This window comes from Eptesicus fuscus, chromosome 2 (genome assembly GCF_027574615.1).
Source record: "Eptesicus fuscus isolate TK198812 chromosome 2, DD_ASM_mEF_20220401, whole genome shotgun sequence".
Classification (NCBI taxonomy): Eukaryota; Metazoa; Chordata; class Mammalia; order Chiroptera; family Vespertilionidae; genus Eptesicus; species Eptesicus fuscus.
The window spans coordinates 23887671-23907030 of record NC_072474.1 but is presented as its reverse complement, the minus strand read 5'-3'; the positions used below and the strand labels follow the sequence as shown (position 1 = coordinate 23907030).

Below are 19360 nucleotides of genomic sequence, written 5' to 3'. Positions count from 1 at the left end.
TAAATGAAGATGCCACACAATCAATAAGACAAGCAAATAACTGCCCCCCCCAAATAAATTTTGGCCAACTTTCTCAATCCCCCTTGGTTCTCGGGGCAACATTTCTGGCCAGTGTTTTGTTTTTCATGACAGAAGGGTCTTGCTCATAGAATTTTTCTCTGCTCTGTGCAAACAATAAATAATTCAATAATTAGTACTATCCCCAGGGGTTCCCAGAGAAAACATGTGTTCTAATCGGCAACTCGTCTGTGATGACATTAATTTATATATATAGCAACATAAGACTTCCCACTGGAAATAAGTAGGAATCAAATCGTATTAATGTCCTCTGAGAATTTGCTTCAGGGAAATGTTCTCTAATGACATGATGTGCCTTATTAAGGCGCTGGAATACTCCGTTAGCCAGGGGGAATGTAAACATGCAGAGCTGTTCTCCACTCCTTTGGGGAGGAGGAGTTGTTTGGCACTTTTTGGTTCCTCTGACATTATTGAGAGTTTGGCTAGATTAGCTTCCATTTGAATTAGCTCCATTCCTAGGAAGTCTGTAATAGTTTTGCCCTCTTTGGAAGAGACTGAGGTTTAAAAAAAAAAAAAATGACAAATTTCAGATTAACCTGCTCAAAGACTCCAGTTCACCTGAACCACCCATAAGCCAGGAGCCATGACATCTCCCGTGTCATTCTCAACAAGTGAGGAGAGACAGCTTTCACTAACACCCACATCCTGGGGCGAATCATAGGACTTCAGTCGTCATTGAATCTTTTTTTTGTCTTTTTAGGGACTTGGTCCACAGAGGCAGCATTCCTATTAGAAATTTTGTGGTAAAAAAGAGGGCAGAAGGGTGAGTTCATATCCCCAAATATCTGAAAAAAGAGGAAAGTGGAGAGGAAAAAAGTGTTCCTAATTTTATTTCAGGCTTGGGTATAAACTGAATACTTAAAAAAACATAAATTGAAGCATGTGCGGGCACTGTGCATTTAAGAATGAATTTATCCAAGCTGCAGCCTTTGAAATGGATAGTCTTGCCTGGTTGTGGCTTTACTTTTTTTAATGAGAAGGGTTAGAATGGAGTTTTGATTAATTTAATGAGGGATTAAGTAACTCCAAAAGAATAAATTCCACTCAGTAATAATGAAAACCACCATCCTATGTGGGTTCCAGGTGTGGTGAAGGAAAAGGAACCTGGTGTGTGTGTGGAGTCAGCCAGCAATGCTCTGGCACCTTCTAGCTGTTAGGACCTGCAGAACCTCAACATCCTCATCTGTAAGACAGAGGACCGAGGTGGCGATTCCTTCCTCAGGCTGCTTTCTGTGAGGACCATGTGGCCGCGTGTGAATGAGCTGGGACCCAGGAGCTCAGGCTCTCCCTGTGCCCTTCCATGTCCTATTCCTCCAGGAAATGTCCACTCCGTCTTTTCCAGGCACACGGGAGCAGTGTGTGGGATGTACCTGCAGTGCTGCTGAGAAACTCCTCACTGGCCCCCTCTTGTGGTCCCCAGCCCCCTCAGCTGTCCCAGGGACTTGGGGTTTCTAAAGGAAATCTCCAGGCGATTCCCAGACCATTTCAAGGGAAGAGAATGGCTGCTTTAAGGATCCGTATTTAATTCACACCCCTCCCTCCACTTGTCATGGGAAAAGTGCGAAGGAAAAGCATCAAGTTTTATCTTGTTTATCTAACAAGTTTGTCTTAACTCTTCTCTGTTAAGACTTTTCTTTTTTGGAAGTCAGAACAGAATCTTAGAACAGACCCACACAAAGCTAGTGCCTGCCATCAGCTAACATCCTTCCCGATCTTTGGGAGAATAAAGAGAAGTATAACTTCCCTCTTATATTTTACAGTCAATTGTTAGTATTCTCCTACCCCCTTAAAAAACACCACCTTATAAAAATCTGAGAATTTAGATTTAGTCATATGGGTTTAGTCCTAATCCCAAATCAAATTCTAAACATCTTTTGGTCTAAAGCCCTTCAAGTTGGCCCTGCAGGTTTGACAACTGCTTGGCTCGCGTAGAAGAAGAAAGATTTTGTGTAGCTTCTTGTCACTGAGGCTCTCGCCTGGCAGATATAAACCACGAATGATGCTGCATTGGGGGAGGCAATCTGATTGGGCCATGGAAAACCTCTAACCATTTTGACCAATCTTTCCCCAAAGTTTATGAAAATTTTAAAACAATTTCCCAGAATCTGTGTTTCTCCCCTCTTATACCTTCCTAGAGGCCCGGTGCATGAAATTCGTGTACGGTAGAGGGGTGTCCCTCAGTCCAGTCTGCACCCTCTCCAATCTGGGACCCTTCGAGGGATGTCAGACTGCCCATTTAGGCCCGATCCCGGTTGGCGGTGGGATCGGGCCTAAACGGGCAATCGGACATCCCTCTCACAATCCAGGACTGCTGGCTCCCAACTGCTCGCTTGCCTGCCTTCCTGATTGGCCCTAACCACTTCTGCCTGCCATCCTGATCACCCCCTAACCACTCCCCTGCCAGCCTGATTGATGCCTAACTGCTCCCCTGCCAGCCTGGTCACCCCTAACTGCCCTCCCTTGCAGGCCTGGTCCCCCCCAACTGCCCTCCCTTGCAGGCCTGGTCCCTCCCAACTGCCCTCCCCTGCTGGCCATCTTGTGGTGGCCATCTTTGACCACACGGGGGCAGCCATTTTGTGTGTTGGAGTGATGGTCAATTTGCATATTACTCTTTTATTAGGTAGGATAGAGACCTGGTGCACAGGTGGGGGCCGGCTGGTTTGCCCTGAAGGATATACCAGATCAGGGTGGGGGTTCCCTTGGGGCATAGGGCGGCCTGGGCGAGGGGCCTATGGTGGTTTGCAGGCCGGCTATGCCCCCCCAGCAACCCAAGCGGAGGCCCTGGTATCTGGGGTTTATTTATCTTCTACAACTGAAACTTTGTAGCTTGGAGTGGAGCCAAGCCTTCTGCTCCCTCCGTGGCAGCAGCCATTTCTGTTGGGATTTATGTATCTTCTATAATTGAAACTTTGTAGCCTTAAGTGGAGGCCTGGGCCGGCCAGGGTGTGTGGAAAGCTTGGCTTCCTCCATCACTGGGGGAAACCCAAGCCTCCCTCCTGCTCTCTGTGGTGGTAGCCATCTTGGTTGGGTTTATTTGCATATTTGCTCCTGATTGGCTGGTGGGCGTGGCTTGTGGACATGGCTTTCAGGTGTAGCGGAGTGATGGTTAATTTGCATATTACTCTTTTATTAGAGTAATGCCTCCACCTGACAAGATTAAAAGAAAAATTAGTGGATTACTTCTGAAGGAGCCCATTCTTCTTTAACAAAAAGTTACTTCACTAGAATCAGAGCTTTAGACAGGTCTTGATGCCTCTGGGGTGCTAGTGATTGCACAATTTTACTAAATATCCTCTCCCAAACTCAACTGAACCACTGCAAAACTTCATAGCTAAAACCAATGTGATGCACTGCAAATTCTGGTCCCCCCACAACTCCTCCCCCCCCCCAACAGTGCTTCTGCCCCATCCATGCTCAGGAGGAAATCCACATTTTTTTTACGCAAGCTCCTCTGATGCTCCCTTCAGACTCCTTTCCTCAAGCCACTACCTGCTCCATGAAGGGAACTTGTTTAAGATTCAAACATCATGAAAGAGCACAAAGTGTTCAGCCCATAATAATTTGATTGACAGTCCAACTTCCTTTCATCAGGCCTCAAAAAATTAAAGCAAGGGGTAGGCAACATCTATTTATTCAAGGTGACCAAAATCTCTAGGCAGACAGAATGAGCTGCTTCCATAACTACTTAAAACTTTTCAAAATCATAAACCAACGTACTTTCCAAGTTGTATGCTTTTTAGAAACCATTTCTGGAGTGAACATCTGCAGGGTTACAGACCTTACCCTATTCTCTGCTGCCCCTTGCCACACCCCTTCTATTCCAAACCTAGAAAGAGACAAAGCAAGAACATTGAGGAGGAGCCACAAATGGACAAGAATCTTCAGGCACCTCAGATAAGGTGAAGGGGGTACACAACACTGCTATGTACTGTCAACCAAGCCCTGGCCACATGTGCATGATCTGATGGCTTCATGGAGGTCATATTCCTTGTGTTCTTGATGCTCTTCTTCCTACCTAGCTGGCCCCATAAAACAACCTGAACAGCACTTGAAAAATCTACAAACATGACCTCATTCAACCCTCTGATTGTAAAATATTCTCATTGATAGATATTAGAGCCCTACAATCCCCTAGCCTCTTCATTGACCAAATTTCTTCCTACCAAATAGGAGGGAGAGAAAATTATTGGGTGAGGGGCTGCATAGCAATTATGTAGGTAGGTCCACAGCGTATACTCTCCATGGCACAAAACAATGGAATAAGAGAATAAAATCTATCATTGGCAGAGCAGGAATTAAGAGTGTGCAAGTGCTATTAGCTGTGTGACTTTAGGTATGTTACTTACCCTCTCTTATACTGAGTTTTTACATATATTGTGAGTATACCTCCCTCAGAGGGAAAACATAATTTATACCTGATTCTGTGTAGTATCCTTGCATACTACATATAAATGTACCCATTAATTAATTATGCATTAAATAATTGGGGAATTAGGATTCTAAATGCATTATACTATGCAGAAATATTTGGTGGATTTTCACATAGGCTGTCTAGATTTTGTTTTGTTTTTATTTTTTTTCATTTAAAACAATGCATAAGGTCCCCATCCAAAAAAAAAAAAAAATCATTATTTGACACCTTTTTCAAAACCAATTAGATTTATACACTGAGGAATGCCAAAATACATAAGTGCTTAGCACTGTCTTGGACACGAGGCTTTCAATAACTGGTAGCTAATACACCAATAGTTTGGTTTCAGGAGGTTATTTGGTACAAAGAATGGCTTTATTACACCTATTTCAGCTAATTCACCTCCTTAGGTCTTGGTGTGATCCCTGTCAATAGCAACCAATTCATAGATTTTTCTCGTGGACTACTTAGGGAGCAGGAAGGCTACTGTGGTTTCAGTGGTGAGGCTTAATATTCATCTTAAGAGTTGGTCTTATTGGGAAGCCTGTCCCTGTGTTTGCTGAGTTCTCTTCCCTTGCAGTTGAGTTGAGGAGAGATTGGAGTCTGTGGCTTGTGAAGATGTGATTAATGCTTTTCTTTAGAGATGAATGGTATGTTTCTTTGTGACTCAGACGCTTTGGTCAGTGGTACAGACTTCCAGTTATAAGTCCTGGGGATGTAATGGGGTGATCATTTTGCAATATATATAAATATTGAAACATTATGTTATACACCTGAAACAAATAGGCTGTTATATGTCAATTACTAGAGGCCAGTGCACGAAATTTGTGGGGGGGGGGGGGGGGGGGGAGGTGTCCCTCAGCCTGCCTGCAGCCTCTTCAATCTGGGACATCCCTCTCACAATCCAGGACTGCTGGCTCCTAACACTCGCCTGCCTGCCTGCCTGATTGCCTCTAACCGCTTCTGCCTGTCAGCCTGATCACCCCCTAACCACTCCCCTGCCGGCCTGATTAACACCTAACTGCTCCCCTGCCAGCCCAATTGCCCCCAACTGCCCTCCTCTGCTGGCCTGGTCACCCCCAACTGCCCTCCCCTGCCGACCATCTTGTGATGATGTGGGGGCGGCCATCTTGTGATGATGTGGGGGTGGCCATCTTGTGCCAACATGGGGGTGGCCATCTTGTGGTGGCCATCTTATGATGTGAGGGTCAATTTGCATATTACCTCTTTATTATATAGGATACCTCAGTTTTAAAAAAGATATAATAAATTGTCCCACAGTGGTGCAAACCTTGTATCCCTCAGGCCTTGTATCCCTCGATAACTTCAGGCTGAGGCTGCTGCCCTGCAATGTGCTGCTTCTGGGGTCCCCAGAGGATTCTCAGGAGCTCTCAGTCTCTCAGGAAAGGCAGCTCCTGTATTGCTGGGAAAGCTTCCCCTCAACAACCTCTGTGTCTATCTTTTTCCTCAATGTTCCACCACATCTCCCCAAACACCTTCTTTTGCCAGATTAGATGAGCCAGGGGTCTGTGTATAGGCTGTGAAATGAATCAAGCATCATGGAAAAATTTTTAGCAATTCTCTTACGTAGGATAAAAGACAGATGGCATTCATGCATTCCATTTTCACACCTCGTCAGTGCCAGGCATTGTGCTAGATGCTGAGGCTGAATTGTGCACAAAGCAGACAAAATCCAGACTTAATGGACCAGTTGTCATCAAGGGGAAAGAGGGAAAAAACAAGTAGACAATGTAATTTTAGAATCCTAGTGCTATGAAGAAAATAAAAAAGTGGTGTGTGCCATATCTGCCACTAGTTGGCTCTTGGGCACTTGCTATGTGGCTCTCCTGAATTGTGACATGCTGGTCAGTTTAGAATACATGCCAGATTTCAAAGACTTACCATGACAAAAAGAATACCAAATAGCCCTAGCTGGTTTGGCTCAGTGGATAGAGCATTGGCCTGTGGACTCAAGGGTCCCAGTTGGGATTCTGGTCAAGGTCACATGACTCAGTTGTGGGCTCGATCCGCAGTAGGGGGCATGCAGGAGGCAGCCAATCAATGATTCTCTCTTATCATTGATGCTTCTATCTATTTCTCCCTCTCCCTTCCTCTCTGAAATATATATATATATATAAATATATATATATATATATATATGCCAAATAGCTCATTTATCATTTTTAAAAATTTTAAATTGCATGTTTGTTGAAATTACTGTATCTTGCACAAAGAAATTTCAGGAATAAATAAGTGATGAAAAATCAATAAAATATATTATTAAAATTAATTTCACCATTCCTTTTTACTTTTTAAAATGTGGCTACTAGAAAATTTAAATGATATGTGTGGCTCACATTTGTGGCTTGCATTCTATTCCTACTGAACAGCACTGTGTGGGAGAACATGGGATGGAGGAGGGAGATTTCAACTTTAGACAGTGTGTGCTAGAGACATCTAGGAGGGAGTGGCACTTTAAGCTGAGATGAGTGAGGTGAGGAGAATAAGAAGACCTGAAAGATGGTGGGAAAGAGCTGGGTGATGGACAGAAAAAATCACAGGAGCAGAAGTTTGCTGAGAGAGGTGGAGAGAAGCTAATGTAATGTCAGGGAGGCAGGAGCCAGACCAAGGAGACAATGATAAGGAGCTTCGATTTCATTCTAAATACAATGGGCCATTGCTTTCAACCAACGAGTCAGCTGGTTTTATTCAAGGTAACAAATGGACAACTTGTGGCACTGTAGTAGGAGATAGAGGGACCACTCTTAGGGAATAAGGACGTTCTGGGAGGATGCCATTGTTACATAAAAATCCTACCATGGCTTATTTGAATCTGATATTGGGCCTACCCACTTTCCCCTCCTATTGGTGGAGTTATAAGCAGTAGAAACTGTGGTAATTAATGTTTAAGGACTATTGGCTGAGTTTTGTTTCTGTTTTTGTCTTTGTTTTATGCTCCCCCCTCCTCCCCGCCCCCCAGTGCTTTGAACCAGATGCCCTGCTGCTAATTGCTGGAGGAAATTTCGAAGATCAGCTCAGAGAGGAAGTGGTCCAGAGGGTTTCTCTTCTCCTCCTCTATTACATTATTCACCAGGAGGAGATCTGTTCTTCAAAGCTCAGCATGAGTAACAAGGAGTATAAGTTTTACCTGCACAGCCTCCTCAGCCTGAGGCAGGATGAAGACTCCTATTTCCTGTCTCAGAACGAGACAGAAGATATCTTGGCTCTCACCAGGCAGCACTTTGACACTTATGGAAGCCAGGTAAGGACGGCACAATTGCTCACTGACTCTGCTACTAAGATACAGTCTCAGAGCCTGATTTTTCATCACTTATTTATTCCTAAGACATTCAAGGATTTCTAAGGGAAATAAGCATCTGTGGTTTTTAGATATGGTTGTTAAGTGACATAATTTAAAAATCTAAGTCTAAAATGGGAAATGTGGTGACTAATTATTTTAAGATGAGTTTGAGCCAGAAGTTGGGTAGGTGGGTGGGTGGGCCGGCCAGGTGACACGGCATTCATGATGATGAATATTCTCCGGAGCCCCCACACTGAGCATGACATCACTTTCAATCAGTCTCCAAGGATTGACCCATAGTGGTCAGGGCATGTGTCTATTTACCTTGCCTTCCAGGCAGGGAAGGAGAAGGCAGACCAGTTTGAGAGACATGAATTTAGTAGTTATTTCACCAAAGAAGACGCTTGTATAAAGCATGATTCATGACAGTCAGCACAGACCGTATGTCTTTTGTGGCTGTTGATTCACGCTGCATATGTTCAGGGGTCCCTTCAACATCTTTTCCTCTCCCACAGTTCCTACTGTTCGGAAACCGACCCTGGTCTCTTGTTGCCTTCATTTCTATCCCTGCAGAAGCTGGCCTTCCAATGACCATTTTGCTTTCCTCTTTGCGGTGTGACATTTCAGCAGACAAAGTTCTCTGATCATAAGAAAGTTTTTCAAAAGCCTATTTTCTGAAAGAACTAGCTGAGAAGCTACCACCACATTTTGAAGCGTGTGAATAAACATGTTTTCTTTTCTCTTGAAATATTCATTGACATGTGTCTTAGTCCATGTGAGCTGCTATAACAAAAATGTCATAAACTGGGTGGCTTCTATACAACAGGAACTATGAGAAATCACAGTGTTGGATAGTGGGAAGTCCAAGATCAAGGAGCTGGACAGATTCAGTGTCTGGTGAGGACTTCCCCCTGGTTCAAGATGCCATCTTCACATTATATCCTGATATAATGGAAGGGGCAGGAAGCTCTCTGGGGTACTTTTTATAAGGGCACTAATCCCATTCAGGAGGACTTCACCCTCATGACCTAATCACCTCCTAGAGGCCCCCACCTCCTAATACCATCACATTGGGGATTAGGATTTCAACATATGAATTTTGGGGGAACATAAACATTCAGACTATGACATGTATAAGTGAATTTAGTTTTTGACTTCAATTCTGTCTCTCAGGAGCCCAAAGTTATCAGTGCAATCATGTTGCTGCTTAATGGCCAGCAAATATGTCTCCAATTTTCCGTAAATATGTTTTAAAAAATAGGGTTTCTTCATATAATTCAGTTTTGGGTTTTTCGTTTGTTTGTTTTACTTCAGTGAGGTGTTCCTACATATAAATTCTTCACTGCAACATCTAGATTAAGCACTAGAATTTTAGTCATCCTGTTATTGCCTTTTGATGCAGATTAAATGGAAACCCAGAATTTAAAAAGTAGGTGATATGTGTATATTTAATACAGATTTCTGTTTTTTTCCCCAACACATACTGCATATACCTGGGCTCCCAAGTGTTAGTGAGATTAAACATTCCTAGAACAGAATAAAATAATCCAATATTATGTGTAGACCTGCTTTATCCAGTCAAAAAGAATTGAGCTCTTATTGAGCCGTAACCCTTTGCGAGGCCTTAGAACAATTACCAGCCGGAGGAAACCACTGTCTCCAGTTCCCGGGAAGGGTACGTTAGCCCATTCACCGGGGCTAGGAGGTCAGTCAATCCAGACTTTACCAGGAGGCCTGTTGACACTTCACTGCAGGAAGCTGCTCTCTCCAACTAGACCGTGCTGGCAGACCAGGCCCACCACTGCTAGCATTTACAGGTCTTGATCGGAGCAGAACTCAACCTCCACAGGTCAAGCCACTGAGAGCTGCTCCAGGTGGGTTTTAACCAGCTCACCAAGAGAAACAACTTAACAACTTAGTACTCTAATCCAGTCAACCTCCCCAGTCGCCCAGAGAATAATCGTCCCTCCCTGTCTTCATTCTCTTTTGTCCAACTACTCCGCTTTATCTTCCTGAATCAATCTTTTAATGCTCCCACCTCTCTTTGCTCTTTCCATGTTTTGCCGCTTCCCTGGTAGATGAACGGGGATCTAACCAGTTCTCCACTAGCCCTGCCTGTGGGGGACAGGCATCATGACCACATCCTAAGGACTTTGGGGATGGAAACGGTGGTTGAGTTCTTTCTTCTCAATGTCACGTTGAGACTGTTACTCTTTACAACCTCTACGGAAAAAGCACACCTCTATGAGGTTTATACTATCTGTTATTTCAGCTTGTTTTTTTCATCCATGGAACTTCTGGCTACTTCTTCAAATTTATCAAAAGTTGGGTTGCTGATTCAGTCTTTCAGTCTGCTCTCCACCACAGATATGAATATGTCTTGACAAGCTCAGCGATTACAAACTTAAAAAAAAAAAAATCCAATTGGCAGTTTTCACTCCTTGTCCTATGTCGCAAGAATGCAACATAGACACAACAATCTTCTCTTGATTCTTCTCTTGATGAACTGAGTTTCTCTTTTTCCTTATAGCCGAGCTTCACGAGGGAACTTTCTTCTCTCTCATTCTTTTATTTTTAAAAATATGTTTTTATTGATTTTTAAGAGAGAGGAAGAGAGAGGGAGAGAAACATAGTTCAGTTGCCCCCTGTATGCACCCCACACCAAACCGGAAACCTAGGTATGTACCCTGACTCGGAACCAAACCAGCAACCTTTTGGTGCAGGGGATGACGCTCAACCAACTAAGCCACACTGGTCAGAGCTTCTTTCTTATTCTTTATTCCCATACATTTTGTTTCTCAATAATCTACATTCTGCTTTTTGCTCTCTCCCTTTTGTCCAGTCCTGCCTCCATGTAACTTTCTTTATTTTATTTTTTATTGTTGACAATATTACAGATGTCCCCCATTTTTGACAGATACATGCAAAAAAAAAAAAATGAAACTAGACAACCAACTTACACCATGCACAAGAATAAACTCAAAATGGAGAAAAGACTTAAATGTAAGTCATGAAACCATAAAAATCCTAGAAGAAAACATAGGTAATAAAATTGCAGACATCTCAGGTATCAGGATTTTAGCTGATACATCTCCTAGGGCAAGAGAAACAAATGAGAAAAATAAATGGAACTACATCAAACTAAAAAGCTTCTGCACAGAAAAAATAAAGTATCCATAAAACTTACTTTCATTCATTGATTTCTGTCATCCCATATGTCATGTCTGTTTGTTTTTTCTATTTCAATCAACCCATATCTCCTACTTTCCTTCTTGCTCATCCAGCTATTCTGTGTCAAGTCCCTCTGAAGCAGTGGTTCTCAACCTTTCTGATGCCGCGACCCTTGAATACAGTTCCTCATGTTGTGGTGACCCCCAACCATAAAATTATTTTCGTTGCTACTTCATAACTGTAATTTTGCTACTGTTATGAATCATAATGTAAATATCTGTGTTCCCGATGGTCTTAGGGGACCCTGCTAGCGGTTCTCAACCTGTGGGTCGAGACTGCTGTAGAGCCTAAGACCATCGGAAAACACAGATATTTACATTACGATTCATAACAGTAGCAAAATTACAGTTATGAAGTAGCAACGAAAATAATTTTATGGTTGGGGGTCACCACAACATGAGGAACTGTATTAAAGGGTCGCGGAATTAGGAAGGTTGAGAACCACTGCTCTGAAGGAGGCACTTGATCTGCCATCCCTTAAATCTTGGTGTCCTCATGGCCCCACTTTCAGTTTTTTCTCTACTCACTCTGCTATACTCTTGCTGAGTGGTATGCTCTCACAGCCTCATACACAACTAAATACTAATTGCTTTCAATTTTGCTGTGGGCCCAGATTTTTCTTTTGTGCCATAGACTCATATATGCACCAATCTGGGAGAAATTTCCCTTTGGATATCTTCCTGACACTTGAAACTCAGTATTACAATGTAAGGCTTATTTTTATTCCTGAACTTGTCCTTTCTTTGGTGTTACTTATGTGGCTCTTGAAACATTCTCTACTTTGGCCTGTATAACACTGCACATTCCTGGTTTTCTTTCTCTCTCCCTGTCTCTGGCGCCCATTTTCACCTGTGCAGGTTCTGATTTCCCTGTGCAGCTTTTAAGCATTAGTGCTCCGGAGGCCCGGTCTTAGCCTCCTGTCATTCCATATGCTTTCTCTAGGCTAGGGCATCTGTACATAAAGATGACTCACAAGAGTGTATCTCTATTCCAGACCTCTCCTCTGGATTCCAGACCCATGTATCCTTACACAGCATCTTTTTAAAAATGATATTGTAAAGGCACTTACCATATCCAAGATCAAGGTCATACATAGGCCTGCTCCATATGTTAGCAAATGGCATCACCATCCAGTCAGTTGCTCAGTTAAAAACTGAGGTTTCTAAATTTATTTTTCTTTCATGTCTCATCCCTTTCCAAGTCCTACTGGTGTTACCTCCTGAAGATCTCCTTAACCTGTTGACTTTGCTCCATTATCATCACTACCATCTTCTACCTGACCATTGCAATAGCCTTCTAACTGTATTAGTAGTGATTACTTTGAGTCTCTTTCCAATATTTTTATTTTCCACCATGTAGCCAGAGTAGATTTATCAAAATACAAATCCAGTTATGTAACCCCCATTCCCTTCCTTGCTAAAAATCCCCCGTTGGCTTCCTGTTGATTTTAGGATAAGGGACAAACTCCATTACCTGCCAAGAGACCTTAAGCTTTCACCATGACCCCCTCACTCTACCTGCCCAGCTACTACCATCCTTCTAGCCCTTCATGTTTGCATCCTCCATCCTGCTACAGAAGCTTTGTCTACACTGTCCCACTTCCTCCCACTCCTTCAGGTCTGTCTTCATGTCACAAACTCAAAGAAGCCTACCGTGACCTGTCTCACTGGGTAGAAGAGTTGTCTGCTTTTATCCTGATTGTACCATGTGCCTCTCCTTCAAAGCTATTGTCACAGTTGTCATCTTATATTTGACTAGAGGCCTGGTGCATGAATTTGTGCACAGGTGGGATCTGGCCAGCAGGGGGGAGGGACCGTGGGAGGTTGGACAGCTGGCCCCGCCCCTGATCAGGGTTGAGGGGGCTGATTGGGGGCCAGGTCAGCCAGGGGGAGGGACAGCAGGAGGTTGGGGACAGCCGATCAGGTCCTTGATTAGGCCGGTTGGCCACTGCAGTGTGCGTCATAGCGACCAGTTGTTCCGTCATTCCAGTCACTTGGCTTTTATATATATAGGTTATATTATTATTTTATTAGCAATACTAACTTTAAGCATCAGGGCAGAAATACTTTTGGTTTTGGTCACCATTGCAATTCCAGTGTCTAGAAAAGCAGCAGACCTATATTGGGTATTTAGGAAAAATGTGGGGGATAGTGGATAGCATTACCATTATACACTGAGTGGCCAGATTATTATGATCTCTGAACACATACATAATAATCTGGCCACTCAGTGTGTGTGTGTGTGTGTGTGTGTGTGTGTGTGTGTGTGTGTGTATTAGAGGCCCAGTGCATGAATTTGTACATGGGTGGGGTCTGGCCAGCCTGGCCGGGGGGTGGGGGGCATGAGCAGTTGGACGGCCTGCCTGCTGGTTGAACTCCTGGTCAAGGGGACAATTTACATATTAGCCTTTTATTATATAGGATATACACTGAGTGGCCAGATTATCATGTGTTCAGAGATCATAATAATCTGGCCACTCAGTGTATAGGTGTCAAACTAGAAACATGAGTCATTTTTTACTGCACTCCTTCCCATTTTCCTCTAAGTGCTTTAGTCTACTTTCTTCATATTCCTTAAATGCATCTACTTTTTTTCATCTCTAGTTCTACTATCTTAAGGTCAAGAAATATCTTGAATTAATCAATAACTTCTTAACTAGACTTCCTGCCCTTGAATTCTACCCCTATCTATCTATTCATTATTTTGCCACCAGAGTAATATTTCTAGAAAATACCTTACTGTATTATTCTATTGTTTATATTATTCAGTGGTTCCCCTGGAGTCTTCAGGAAAAAATTTTTCAGAGTGCTGAATATAAGGTATTTCTTTTTTAAAAATATATATAATTTATTGATTTTTTTTTTTCAGAGAGGAAGGGAGAGGGATAGAGAGTTAGAAACATCAGTGAGAGAGAAACATTGATCAGCTGCCTTCTGCACACCCCCTACTGGGGATGTGCCCGCAACCAAGATACATGCCCTTGACTGTAATCGAACCTAGGACCTTTCAGTCCACAGGCCGATGCTCTACCCATATAAGATATTTCTTGATCTGGATCTTGCCACCTTCTCCAGCTAGTATCAGATGTACTCCTAGACTCTGGGAACAACAATAACAATAGCTGAGATGAGCTGACTGTGTCCTATATGCCAACTATTATATTAAGTGTTTTACACACACTATTTCATCTCGTCTTAATAATCTTTGTGTTGGGTGGCATTGTCCCTTTTTACAGGTAATGAATAGGAAGGTTAACAAGGATAATCATTTTGCCCAAGTTTATCTAGTTAGAGATAGCAGAGATAGTAGTAAAGCCTTATCTGTCTGTTCCAAGCCCTATGCTATGGAACTTCCTTTGATGATATAAAAGTCCCATCACCATTCTAGGTTTCAATCTATTTCTTTTTTGTTGTTGTTAATCCTCATCCGAGGATTTTTTTCCCCATTGATTTTTAGAGAGAATGGAAGGGAGGAGGAGAGACAGAGACATCGATGTGAGAGAGACACATCAATTAGTTGCCTCCCACACACACCCCTACTGGGGCCAGGGATTGAGCCTGCAACCGAGATATGTGCGCTTGACCCAGAACCCTTCAGTCTGCAGGCTGACACTCTAACCACTGAGCAAAACTGGCTAGGGCTCAATCTATTTCCATATACAAGAGGAAGAGTATTGAAGAACATAGGCTGTGGAGTCAGATCTAAGTATAAATTGGGACTCTATCCTTTCTTGGCTAGGTGATCTGTGAAAAGGATTATCCACTGGATGGAGTTTTGGGAGAATAAAAAGGACAGTGTATATGTAATGGATTTAGCATAGTGTCTGTCACCTGGTAGGCACCCAATATATATTTAAATAAATGAATGGGAATGTTATTGATATACAAGGTGAAATTCAAGCCTTTCAGGAGCTCATATTTTAAATGAGGAAAATTGCTGTATGCATGAAAAAGATCCTATGTCATATGTCCTATGTCCCATGGTAGAACCCAGACACTATGCTATCTTTGATTTGTGATCAGCGCACACTGAGCTTGAGACTAAAGGCAAGTATGAAAAGGGATGTGCTCTGTGATGATACAAGGCAGCAGAACCAGTGTGAATTCAAGGTCGGGAAGATAGATTTTAAAGTCATTACTGCAAGCTGTACTTGAAGCTGGAGAGAATCCACCAAATGAAAGGATGTAAATAGTAAAAACAAGAGATCTTGGAGAAGACACATCTTTATAGGAGTAATGAGAAATGTTAGATAAACAAGTATTTTCCAAATAGAGGTATATCTCAGACTAGAAAACAACGGTAGCCATATTTCCACAAATAATTTAATCCTCTTTTAGATGAAGAACTAGTCCTTGTCCTTGGGGAAATCCCAGAGACGTTTTAATTAAGATGACTTCAGAGGTTAAAATTTTCATCTTACTTGGTATCTGATTTCAGTGTATGGAAACCAAAATGCTGCAGAAAAAGTCTGGAATACTAAGCAGTGACGGTGCTGATGAAAATACACTTCCTCAGTTGGCGGCAACAATCATTGCTTTGTCTCTTCAAGGTGTATGCCTGGGACAAAGAAACTTACCTTCCCCAGACTATTTTACAGAATATATTTTCGGTTCCTTGAACAGTACAAATACTCTTCACCTATCGGGTAAGGATGTTTTTCATTAATTTAACTTCCAAGTCACACCTACTAAACAAATTGTGTCAAAAGAAAAACTGATGCTTTTCGATGACTAAATTTGTCCAGGCACATTTTATATACCATTTTATCTTAGCTTATTAAGATAAAGGCAGCTCAGGTGACCTTTTTAACAAGCTTACTATGATAATATTTATGTGATGCTGAAGCAAAAATATGGACTTAGCTCATTTCAGCAGTGATGATGAAATCATGAATAGAGAGCTAAAGAGAGAGTTCTTAATGATCTGCCATGGCAGTGACTGAACACTTTCCTATTTAGTACATAGTGCTGAGGCAGGGGTGGCAAAATATTGTGTAGACTGCCAAATGGTGCAAAAGCATTGGTAGCAGTTTACTTGTAACCATAAAAGTAAGCAATTTAATTTTAAATAAAAGTAATATAAAATATCTATTTTGGCTACATCCTTGACTTCCAGGTATTTGGGGCTCCAAGATGCCAGGAATAGAATCAGAATATCTGTTTTGCAGATTTATTTGTTCTTGACAAGACATTAAAAGTGAAAGGACTTATTTTTTTAATCTGCATCAAAATGCCCAACTTTGCACACCAAGGGGTCCTGGTGTGTTGTATAACAGCTGGTGCTGCTGCCAACGCACCTCCTCTTGGGAAGTCACAACGTAAGGGGAGATATGAATTTACTAAGGGACCAACGATACCCTCATGATCCCAATTCTGAAAGAAGGGATTAAGAACTAGTAGCCATACAATTCAGTGTTGCTCTTTCTCTGGACATGTTTGCACAACGAATTGAATGACAGATGTGTTTTTCTACAACTTTTTTATATTTTGTGTTAAAATGAAAGTTGAAATACAATGAAACCATGTTACCTAGCTGTCATGAGTAGGAAAGAAACCAGGAAAGGCATGTTATCCTGAGAATAATTTTGATATGAAAACCAGGAGTTGAGAAATGTTAGCAATAGAATTTCCATTTCAGGGGAAGGCATGCAATGATTCCACTTTTCAAGTACTTTAATGTAAAAATCTATGCCACTGGAGGGCTTGATTGCTCTAAAAAAATTGGAAGAGACTCATATTATAATACAAAATATAGTTAGAAGCAAGCTGTGCTGTAAGGTTAAGGCCAGTTGTTTAGATATTAATCATCATGTATCCTGGTTAAAACATCTAAATAATTGCTCATAAGAGATAGTAAGTATCACCCATCTCCCTAACCCCCCTCCCATCTGGCAACTGTCAAAATGTTCTCTGTATCCATGACTCTGTTTCTCTTCTGCTTGTTCGTATATATTTTTTAGATAAAATTGTTGATAGATAACTATTTATTGCCATTTTATTATTCATATTTCTGATCTTTCTTCTTCTTCTTAAAGAAGACCCTTTAACATTTCATATAATACTGGTTTGGTGGTGATGAACTCCTTTAGCTTTTTCTTCTCTGGGAAGCCCTTTATGTACCCTTCTGATCTACATGATAACTTTGCTGAGTAGAGTAAATTTGTTTGTAGGTTCTTGCTTTCTATCTCTTTGAATATTTCTTGCCACTTCCTTCTGGCCTACAAAATTTCTGTTGAGAAATCAGTTAACAGTCTTATGGGAATTCCATTATAGATAACTAATGCTTTTCTCTTGCTGCTTTTAAGATTATCTCTTTGTCTTTAACTTCAGGCATTTTAATTATAATGTGTCTTAGTGTGGGCCTCTGTGGGTTAATCTTATTTGGGACTCTTTGTGCTTTTTGGACTTGTATGTCTATTTTTGTTATTATTTTTTTCAAATAGGTTTTCTTTAAATTGAATTTATTGGGGTGACATTGGTTAATAAAATCATGTAAGTTTCAGCTGTATAATTTTATAATACATCGTCTATATATGGTATTGTTTATACACCACTCCAAAAAATCAGGCACTTTTGCATTTGAGAATCCAATTCGATTTCAGAGCCCCATTCCATCTCAGTTCAATTAGATACTCATTACAGGAGTCATGAAACATTTTCTCTAACAGCTGCCTCTGAGCTACAGCTCCACTGCAACTGATTATATTTTGGGTTGGGAGGAAAAGAAGTATGCTAGTTTTAAGTATTGTTGTTTATTAATTTTTTTATTATAGAGATTCTTAAACATAAACAAAAGTAGAAACAATAATATAATGAACCCACATATGCACAGTATTTAGCTTCAATAATTACCATCAATTGGATACTCTTATATTTGCCTCCATACTCTTATTACTTGACTATTTTGAAGCAAATAATCAATCTTAATATTTCTATATAAACTAAAAGAAAGAATTTTTTAAATAAGCAGCTTATTACCAATATCACATTAATAATTTCTTTATGTAAAAGTTTCCATTAATGTTGACATTTTCCTAATTTAAACATGTTTTTTTGTTTTGTTTTGTTTCTTATTAAATCAGGGTCTACATAAGGTCTGTAAAATGGAAATTGTGTGTATGTCCCTTTAGTTTCTTATTAAGTATCATACCTTCCCTTTTCCAATACCAACCACACCTTTTCTATTTTGTTGCAGAATTTTTGGTTACAAAAAGTATTTGTTTATCCAGTCTGGACTTTGCTGATTGCATTTCAAGTCATTTAATATGTATTATATGCACTGTGTTCATATATATTGGTTGTTATATGTAGAGGCTTGATTGATTTTTAGGTTGTGTATTTATTTGGAGGTACTGTCTTATAGTCAGTGTTATTCACCAGAAGGTACATAATATTAGTTGTCTCTTTTTAAAATAAGTTATAAGGTATTGATGATCATTACCTAGATTGACTAGTTATTTAAGGTTTATGAAATCATGATTTAATTCTTTCATTTCTTCATTGATTAGTATCTATATATATAAAAGCCAAGTGACCAGAACACTGGAACCACCGGAATGACCGGTCGCTATGACTTGCACAGCATCAGCCAACAGACCCGATTGGGGCCCTGATCGGCCCCACCCAACCACCCATGGCCCTGACCCCTGGCCAGCCCCCACCTCTGATCGGTACCCCCACCCCAATTGGGGTCGGGGACTGGCCAGCCAACCTCTCATGGCTCCCCCTGGCCCCACCCCCAATCAGCCCCCATCAGGGCAGGCCAACTGGACCCCACCCATGCATGAATTCATGCACCAGGCCTCTAGTAATTCTATAATGGAAAAAGTTCCATTAATCACAACTTAATTTTATTGAGGTTCTTAAAGTAAGGATAAATTGATTCTTTAATTCACCACTGTTCAAAATAATAACATAGTTTCCTTATATCCTTCAAAGGAGAACAATGAACATTCTTTTATATCATTATGATTTTATATTTCTTAATCCTTATCATTATTACCCTAACTAGAGGCCCGGTGCATGGATTTGTGCACTGGTGGGGTCCCTCAGCCTGGCCTGTGGGGATTGGGCCAAAACCAGCTTTCTGATATCTCTCGAGGGGTCCCGGACTGCGAGAGGGTGGTTCTTGGGTGATGCACCCCGAAATTGGGCTCCCTATTCTTTGGTTCTGGGTGCATCACCTGAGAACCGCAGCTGCCAACTCACTGCAGCTCAGCAGCTCCTGCATTGAGCGTCTGCCTCTGGTGGTCAGTGCGCGTCATAGCTACTGGCCAGTCAGCCAGTCACTTAGGCTTTTATATATATAGACTAGTGTCCCTCAGCCCAGCCTGCACCCTC

At 41.5% G+C, this 19360-nt stretch overlaps 1 protein-coding gene across 3 annotated transcripts in view; it reads left to right on the top strand.

The window, feature by feature from the left end:
• Positions 1 to 19360, top strand: part of SLC39A12 (solute carrier family 39 member 12) — a 68286-nt gene that overhangs the window by 1201 nt on the left and 47725 nt on the right. For all 3 annotated transcript variants that reach the window (XM_008148836.3, XM_008148835.3, XM_008148834.3), the window contains exons 2-3: positions 7470 to 7751; positions 15459 to 15666. In XM_008148836.3, coding sequence (XP_008147058.2) covers positions 7470 to 7751; positions 15459 to 15666 — 490 coding nt within the window. The remainder of the gene's footprint in view (positions 1 to 7469; positions 7752 to 15458; positions 15667 to 19360) is intronic.